The 8,920-nt window shown below is 46.7% G+C and overlaps 1 protein-coding gene across 1 annotated transcript in view; it reads left to right on the forward strand.

Moving 5' to 3' along the window:
* Window positions 1-6,737, forward strand: part of LIPE (lipase E, hormone sensitive type) — a 52,971-nt gene extending 46,234 nt beyond the window's left edge. The window contains exons 10-11 of the mRNA XM_067461243.1: window positions 4,080-4,447; window positions 6,247-6,737. Of these exons, the coding sequence (XP_067317344.1) occupies window positions 4,080-4,447; window positions 6,247-6,696 (818 nt within the window). The 3' untranslated portion in view covers window positions 6,697-6,737. The remainder of the gene's footprint in view (window positions 1-4,079; window positions 4,448-6,246) is intronic.
* Window positions 6,738-8,920: the final 2,183 nt, after the last annotated feature.

The following is an 8,920-nucleotide window of genomic DNA, read 5'->3' on the forward strand; positions in this document are numbered from 1 at the left end:
AGTTGGAAGGGACCTCTTCAGACCATCCAAAGGCACGATCCAATCCCTCCCGACAGATGGCCATCCAGTCTCCATTTAAAGACATCCAGAAAAAAATAGAATAAAAGAATAGAGTCCAACCCCAATACATAGATAGATAGATAGATAGATAGATAGATAGATACTAGATAGATAGATAGATAGATCTATCCAATAGATGGCCAGGGTATATATAAAATAATAATAATAATAATTAAAAAAAACTCAAGTGTCTAGGACTGTATTATTATTATTATTATTATTATAGATCTATCCAATAGATAGCCAGGGTATATATATAATAATAATAATAATAATAATAATAATAATAATAATAATAATAGAAAACACAATACAACCCCTCCTGGCAGATGGCCATGTTGTTTTTCTGCAACATCGATTATCCATACTTTGTATTGTCGAAGGCTTTCATGGCTGGAATCACTCAGTTTTTTGTGGGTTTTTTCGGGCTATATGGCCATGTTCTAGAGGCATTTCTCCTGACGTTTCGCCTGCATCTATGGCAAGCATCCTCAGAGGTGAGATCCATACTTTGTTTTTCCACACGATTGTGAGGTCAGGAGTGTTGTGCTCCAGAACTATGCGAGTCTGAATTATTATTATTATTATTATTATTATTATTATTGAAGCTGCCTTGAGTCTCTGTGGGGAGAAAGGTGGGATAGAATAAATATGCTAACAACAACAACAACGTAGAATCCTTTAATTAAAAGAGGCCCAAAGGGTCACCCAGTCCAACCCCATAAGATATAGATGGATATATACAGCATATACATGGCAAACATTCAATGCCGGGACACAGATTCACATATGAGATGCAAAGATACAGAATGGGGGACAATGCCTGGCTCGAGAGCAGGACGTGTGAAAAAGATCTTGGAGTCCTCGTGGACAGGAAGTTAAACATGAGCCAGGAATGTGATGTGGCGGCAAAAAAAGCCAATGGGATTTTGGCCTGCATCAAGAGGAGCACAGTGTCTAGATCTAAGGAAGTAATGCTCCCCATGCTCTATTCTGCTTTGGTTAGACCACTTTACCTGGAATATTGTGTCCAATTCTGGACACCACAATTCAAGAGAGATATTGACAGGCTGGAAAGTGTCCAGAGGAGGGCGACTAAAATGATCAAGGGTCTGGAGAACAAGCCCTATGAGGAGCGGCTTAGGGAACTGGGCATGTTTAGCCTGAAGAAGAGAAGGCTGAGAGGAGATATGATAGCCATGTATAAATATGTGAGAGGAAGCCACAGGGAGGAGGAGGGAGCAAGCTTGTTTTCTGCTTCCTTAGAGACTAGGACACGGAACAATGGCTTCAAACTACAAGAAAGGAGATTCCATCTGAACATTAGGAAGAACTTCCTGACTGTGAGAGCCGTTCAGCAGTGGAACTCTCTGCCCCAGAGTGTGGTGGAGGCTCCTTCCTTGGAAGCTTTTAAACAGAGGCTGGATGGCCATCTGTCAGGGGCGATTTGAATGCAATATTCCTGCTTCTTGGCAGAATGGGGTTGGACTGGATGGCCCATGAGGTCTCTTCCAACTCTTTGATTCTATGATTCTATATAATACATAAACAATAAAAAACATTTATCAAAATATTAAAATACACCATTTAATACCGTCCTAGCCATCTGCGTCAAATCTAATTGGCCTGGTCATCTTTCCTATTGCCGCTTCGTTGCCCTGTCCTGAAAGCTTGGTCCCACAGCCAAGTTTTGACCCTCCTTCTAAAGGACAGGAGGGAGGGGGCCAACCTGATCCCACCAGGAAGGGAGTTCCATAGCCAGGGAGCCATCACCGAGAAGGCCCTGTCTCTCATCCCCACCAATCGCACCTGTGATGATGGCGGGACGGAAAGTAATCTTAATCTCCGTGGTGGTTCCTAGAGGGAGATGCGTTCGGACAGGTAATTTGAGCTGGAGCCATTTAGGGCTTGATAGGCCAAAGCCAGCACTTTGAATTGTGCCCGGTAGCAAACTGGCAGCCAGTGGAGCTGGCGTAACATGGGAGTTGTGTCCTCCCTGTATGCTGCCCCAGTGATTAACCTGGCTGCCTCTCGTTGGACTATTTCAGGGGTCCTCAAACTATGGCCCAGGGGCCGCATGTGGCCCTCCAAGCTCATTTACCCGGCCCTCACTCAGGGTCAACCTAAGTCTGAAACGACTTGAAAGCACACAACAACATCAACAATCCTATCTCATTTATTTATTTCCGGTACTTTTACCCCGCCCTTCTCAACCCCCGAAGGGGGACTCAGGGCGGCTTACACAACAAGGCACCATTTGATGCCTATACAGTTATAGTTACACATAGTGACCGTCATAGTTAAAACAATTAAAACAATTATCATAGTTAAAACAAACGAAATAATCAATAATCAGTAAACACATCATATAGAAACTATTCACGTGCTCAGCATTCGTCTTTTCGGGTTCCAGATTCCATTCCATTAGACCTTTCCTAGACAATATCAATTCTTTACCTGCCCGATTGACCAAACGCTTGGTCCCACATCCAAGTTTTCAGTTTTTTCCTGAAAGAGAGGAGTGAGGTCGCTGTTCTGATTTCCCTGGCGAGCGAGTTCAATAGGCAGGGGGCCGCCACCGAGAAGGCCCTGCTCCTCGTCCCCGCCAGCCTCACTTGTGAAACTGGCGGGGTCGAGAGCAGGGCCCCCCCGGCCGATCTTAAACTCTGGGGTGGGATGTAGAGGGAGATCCGTTCGGACAAATACACTGGGCCGGAGCCGTATAGGGTTTTGTAGGTCAAAACCAGAATTGTGCTCGGAACTGGATCGGCAGCCAGTGGAGCTGGCACAGCAAGGGGTGGTGTGCTCCCTGTATGACGCTCCGGTGAGGAATCTGGCTGCCGGCCGCTGGACTAGTTGAAGTTTCTGAACAGTCTTCAAAGGCAACCCCACGTAGAGCGCGTTGCAGTAATCTAAACAGGATTACTGCAACAGGATTATCTCATCAGCCAAAAGCAGGCCCATACTTCCCATTGAAATACTAATAATTTTATATTTGTTGAAATTGTTCTTCATTTCAATTGTTGTATTGTTTTTAAGTGTTTTTTTTTTTTGCACTACAAATAAGATATGTGCAGTGTGCATAGGAATTCATTCTTTTTTTTTTCCAATTATAATCCGGCCCTCCAACAGTTTGAGGGACAGTGACCTGGCCCTCTGTTTAAAAGGTTTGAGGACCCCTGGACTATTTGAAGCTTCCAAACAGTCTTCAAAGGCAAGCCTATGTAGAGTGTGTTGCAGTAGTCTATCCTGGATGTAACGCGAGTGTGGACCACTGTGGCCAAGTCTGACTTCCCAAGATACGGGCGCAGCTGGCGCACAACTTGTCAGGGTATATATAAGCAACAACAACAATAGATTATAGACACCACCTTGAGTTTCTATGGGAAGAAAGGTGGGATAGAAATAAAGATGACAACAACAACAACAACAATAACAACAACATAGAATCCTTTAATTAAAAGAGACTCCAAGGGCCATCCAGTCCAACCCCATAAGAGAGAGAGAGAGAGGAATCCTAGAGTTGAAAGAGACCCCAAGGGCCATCCAGTCCTACCCCATAAGAGGTAGGTAGATAGGTAGGTACGTCGATTGATTCATTGCTTGATGGAGTTGGAAGAGACCTGCCCCTCCGGAAGTGCTTCCTAATGTTTTTTGGTGGGGTCTCTTTTCCTGCAGTTGTGAATCCATGGCACCATTATTTATTTACTTATTTACTTTTTTAGACCATTTATACCCCGTCCTTCTCAACCTCCAAGGAGGGACTCAGGGCGGCTTCCAAACAAGTGACAATTCAGTGCCAAAAATAATATAAAACTTAGTTAAATACAACCATATACATTAAAATAAATAAAATATACATTAAAACAGTTCACCAGGTTAAAAACCATCATCCAGATCAGTCCAGATGTGGTCAAAATCTTGTCAATGCCAGGGGATCCTGAGATTGAATGGGGGTGGGTGGGGAGGGGGTCAAGAGAAGGCGGCATTAATTCCCCGTCCTTTTCCCCGATGTGCAGAATCCCTTCGGAAGAGCCACTCGGAGGTGGGGCTCCAGCCGGGGTCCCCCACGACCTTCCAGGACTCCCACAAGAGCCAGACCTGCCAGGACCTGACCTCCTGCTCCACGGAGCCTCCGCCGGACCCCGCTGCCTTGGGGCGCTCCTCGACCGACAGCGGTCAGTGCCAAGCCGCAGCAACGTCGGAGGCGGTTCCCATCAGCGCGGACAACGGGCTGACCTTCCCGGACGGCTTCCGTCCGCTGCGCTGCACCCAGCCAGGGCCCGGCCTGCCCTTGGAGCTCTCGCCCATCGTCAAGAACCCCTTCATGTCGCCCTTGTTGGCCCCGGACGAGATGCTCATGGGGCTGCCCCCTGTCCACATCGTGGTAAGTTTTGGGGGGCCATAAGGACATGGGGTCAAAGAGTGAAAGGAGTCCTTCCAGACTGGTCAAGATGGATATTTTGCTTTCTTTCGGCCCGTTTTGGAACGGAAGGGAGTTAGCCACGTGGCATTGGGGGAAATAGCCCTATGGATGGAAGGATGGATAGATAAATGGATAGATGATAGACACATAGATTCATAGAGCCATCTAGTTGGTTGGTTGGTTGGTTGGTTGGATGGATGGACGGACAGACGGACGGACAGACAGACAGACAGACAGATACATGGAGAGACTCATAGATTCCTAGAGCCATCTAGTTGCTTGGATGGATGGATGGATGGATGGATGGATGGATGGATGGATAAATAGAAAAATGGATGTATGACTAGATGGATGGATGGATGGATGGATGGATGGATGGATGATAGACTCATAGATTCATAGAGCCATCTAGTTGGTTGGTTGGTTGGTTGGTTGGTTGCACGGGCAGGCAGGCAGGCAGACAGATACATCGATAGATGATAGACTCATAGATTCATAGAGCCATCTAGTTGGTTGGATGTCGTGGAACTGCAAATCCCAGCATTCTTCATTGGCTACAGGGGATGATGGGACTTGTAGGCAAGATGCATGGCTCACTCACCTACCCTTCCTTCCTTCCTTCCTTCCTTCCTTCCTTCCTTCCTTCCTTCCCTCCCTCCCTCCTCTTCCTCTTCCTCTTCCTCTTCCTCTTCCTCTTCCTCTTCCTCTTCCTCTTCCTCTTCCTCTCCTTCCTTCATTTGGTTTTTCTTTCCCTCCTCCTTCTCTTTCATTCTTTCTTTCCCTTTCCTTTTTCATTACTCCCTTCCTTTCTTCCTTCCTCCCTTCCTCCCTCCCTCCCTCCCTCCCTCCCTCCCTCCCTCCCTTCCTTCCTTCCTTCCTTCCTTCCTTCCTTCCTTCCTTCCTTCCTTCCTTCATTTGTCCTTTCTTTCCCTCCTCCATCTCTGTCATTCTTTCTTTCCCTTTCCTTTTTCATTACTCCCTTCCTTCCTTCCTTCCTTCCTTCCTCCCTCCCTCCCTCCCTCCCTCCCTCCCTCCCTCCCTCCCTCCCTCCCTTCTTTCCTTCCTTCCTTCCTTCCTTCCTTCCTTCCTTCCTTCCTTCCTTTGTCCTTTCTTTCCCTCCTCCATCTCTGTCATTCTTTCTTTCCCTTTCCTTTTTCATTACTCCCTTCCTTCCTTATTCCTCCTTCTCTCCCTCCCACATTCCCATCCTTCCTCTCCTTCTCCTTCCTCCCTCTCTTTTGTTCGTTCTTTCTTTCCTTCCTTCCTTCCCACCCTCCCTTCCTTTCCTCATACTTTCTTCCTCATACTTTCCATCCATCCATCCATCCGTCTATCCATTCATCTATCTATCTATCTATCTATCTATCTATCTATCTATCCATTCATCTATCTATCCATCCATCCATCCATCCGTCTATCCATTCATCTATCTATCTATCTATCTATCTATCTATCTATCTATCTATGTATCCATTCATCTATCTATCCATCCATCCGTCTATCCATTCATCTATCTATCTATCTATCTATCTATCTATCTATCTATCTATCTATCTATCTATCTATCTATCCATTCATCTATCTATCTATCCATCCATCCATCCATCCATCCATCCATCCGTCTATCCATTCATCTATCTATCTATCTATCTATCTATCTATCTATCTATCTGTCTGTCTGTCTGTCTGTCTATCTATCTATCTATCTATCAATTCATCCATCTATCCATCCATCCATCCATCCATCCATCTTCTTCCAGGCCTGCGCATTGGACCCGATGCTGGACGACTCGGTGATGTTTGCGCGGCGCTTGCGTGGGCTGGGCCGCCCGGTCTCCTTGCGTGTGGTGCAGGACCTTCCACACGGCTTCCTCAGCCTCTCCCAGTTGTGCCGCGAGACCCGCCAGGCCACCGCCCTCTGCACCGAGATCATCCGCAGCATCCTCGTCCCTCCGGACCCTTCCACTTCCACTTCCTCTTCCTCTACCTCCTCGCACCGCAAGCACCGCAAACTCGAGCGGACCGCCGGACCCGCGGCCGACCCCCCGAGGCGCCCCAGCGACACCGCGTCCGGATCCGCATCCAAGCCGGGACCCCTCCGCCGCGGGAGCACTTCCTCGGGGGGGCCCGCCACGAAGGACATTGCCCCCAACGCTAGCCAGGATTCGAGCCCCTCGGAAAACACCGTGGGGCGAGGAGTCGGGGCTTGAGGACCCCCCATTCCTTTGCAAATGCATCCCTTGGTTTGAGAGTCTTGAGTGTCGTTGCTTTTCCTTTTTTGCGGTGGAAAAACAAAACACTATTGATGCTCCCCCCCCCCCCCCCCGTGTCTTTGGGGCTGAGCACACATTGCCAGCCCCTTCCTCAATGCAAAATATAATAATCCCAATTTTGGGGGGCTGTGAACACATTGCCAGCTCCTTCCTCAATGCAAAATATAATAATCCCAATTTTTGGGGGGATGAGCACACAATGCCAGCCTCTTCCTCAATGCAAAATATAATAATCCCAATTTTTGGGGGGATGAGCACACAATGCCAGCCTCTTCCTCAATGCAAAATATAATAATCCCAATTTTGGGGGGCCTGAACCCACATTGCAGGCCTCTTCCTCAATGCAAAATATAATAATCCCAATTTTGGGGGGCTGAGCACACAATGCCAGCCTCTTCCTCAATGCAAAATATAATAATCCCCATTTTGGGGGGCTGAACACACAATGCCAGCCCCTTCCTCAATGCAAAATATAATAATCCCAATTTTGGGGGGCTGAACACGCAATGCCAGCCCCTTCCTCAATGCAAAATATAATAATCCCCATTTTGGGGGGCTGAACACACAATGCCAGCCTCTTCCTCAATGCAAAATATAATAATCCCCATTTTGGGGGGCTGAACACACAATGCAAGCCTCTTCCTCAACGCGACATATAGTAATCCCAATTTTGGGGGGCTGAACACGCAATGCCGGCCCCTTCCTCAATGCAAAATATAATAATCCCAATTTGGGGGGGGGGGGCTGAACACGCAATGCCAGCCTCTTCCTCAATGCAAAATATAATAATCCCAATTTGGGGGGGCTGAGCACACCATGTCCGCCTCTTCCTCAATGCAAAATATAATAATCCTAATTTGGGGGGGGGCTGAGCACACATTGCCAGCCCTTTCCTCAATGGAAAATATAATAATCCCAATTTTGGGGGGCTGATCACACAATGCAAGCCTCTTTCTCAACGTGAAATATAATAATCCCATTTTTGGGGGGCTGAACACACAATGCCAGCATTCAATGCACCCCCAAGTTATGTTTTTACTCTCTTTTAAAGGCATCATCCAAGGAGGTGGAAAAGGGGGATCAGTCTCTTCTTAATCAATACTTTGGGGTCCATTTCTACCAGATTCCCCCCAAATCTTTTTATTAATTCTCTTTTTACACTATTTTTAAAAGCACTGCAAAGAACTCAGCTGTGACTTCGTACAGTTTTGGGGGGGGGGGGTCACATGGGACACTCTGACGACCCCAAATATCCATTCCTTGCACCCCAAAAAGCACACTCCAATATCACCGGGATCAAATGGGATGCATCGTTTGCATTCTCGGCACAAACGGGATGTATAGTTTTTGTTTTTGGCACATATGGGATGCAACGTTTCCACAAAAAGTTGGGGTTCTTTGCAGTGGGGTTCGAGGAAAGGTCCCCCCACCCATCACTGCCAAGCGCTGTGCCCCCCTTTTTTCTCCCCTCTTTGCACAATAAAGGGTTTGCACCTTAATACTAAATGGGAAGACCTGATTCCCCCCCTTTCCCCCCCCCCCACCTAGTATTTTGGGGTACACACCTCGCACTGTGACCACCCCACAATAAATCCCCCCCTTTCCTACCCCGAGCACCCCAAAATTATCATATGTTTTGCCTTTTCTTGCTGCTAAGGAACCAAATTGGGGGGGTGGGATATGGGGAAATAGAAGGGAAGAAACTTATTTTTGTAAATAAAAGCGGTTTGAATTGGAGAAGAAGGTTGTCTTCCTTTGTGTCCTCTTGGAAGGGGGGCATCATCATCATCCTCATCATCATCATCATTATGAGATTGTGAAGTGCTCCTTTTTGTCCAGTTTCAACAACAACAACAACAAAAACAACAGTCTCTCATTTGGTATCAGCCATTGGTTGAGGTTCTGGGTTTGAGCCTGCCACTTTTGGACTCTTGCTTGCTTCTGTAATAATAATAATAATAATAATAATAATAATAATAATAATAATAGAAAACACAATACAACCCCTCCTGGCAGATGGCCATCCAGGCCCTGCTTTATTATTATTATTGTTGTTGTTGTTGTTGTTGTTGTTGTTATTCATTAAGTAGGAGCTGGATGCCCATCTGCCAGGAGGGGCTGGATTGTGTTTTCTAGGGTTCTATTATTATTATTATTATTA

This window comes from Anolis sagrei, chromosome Y, assembly GCF_037176765.1.
Source record: "Anolis sagrei isolate rAnoSag1 chromosome Y, rAnoSag1.mat, whole genome shotgun sequence".
Classification (NCBI taxonomy): Eukaryota; Metazoa; Chordata; class Lepidosauria; order Squamata; family Dactyloidae; genus Anolis; species Anolis sagrei.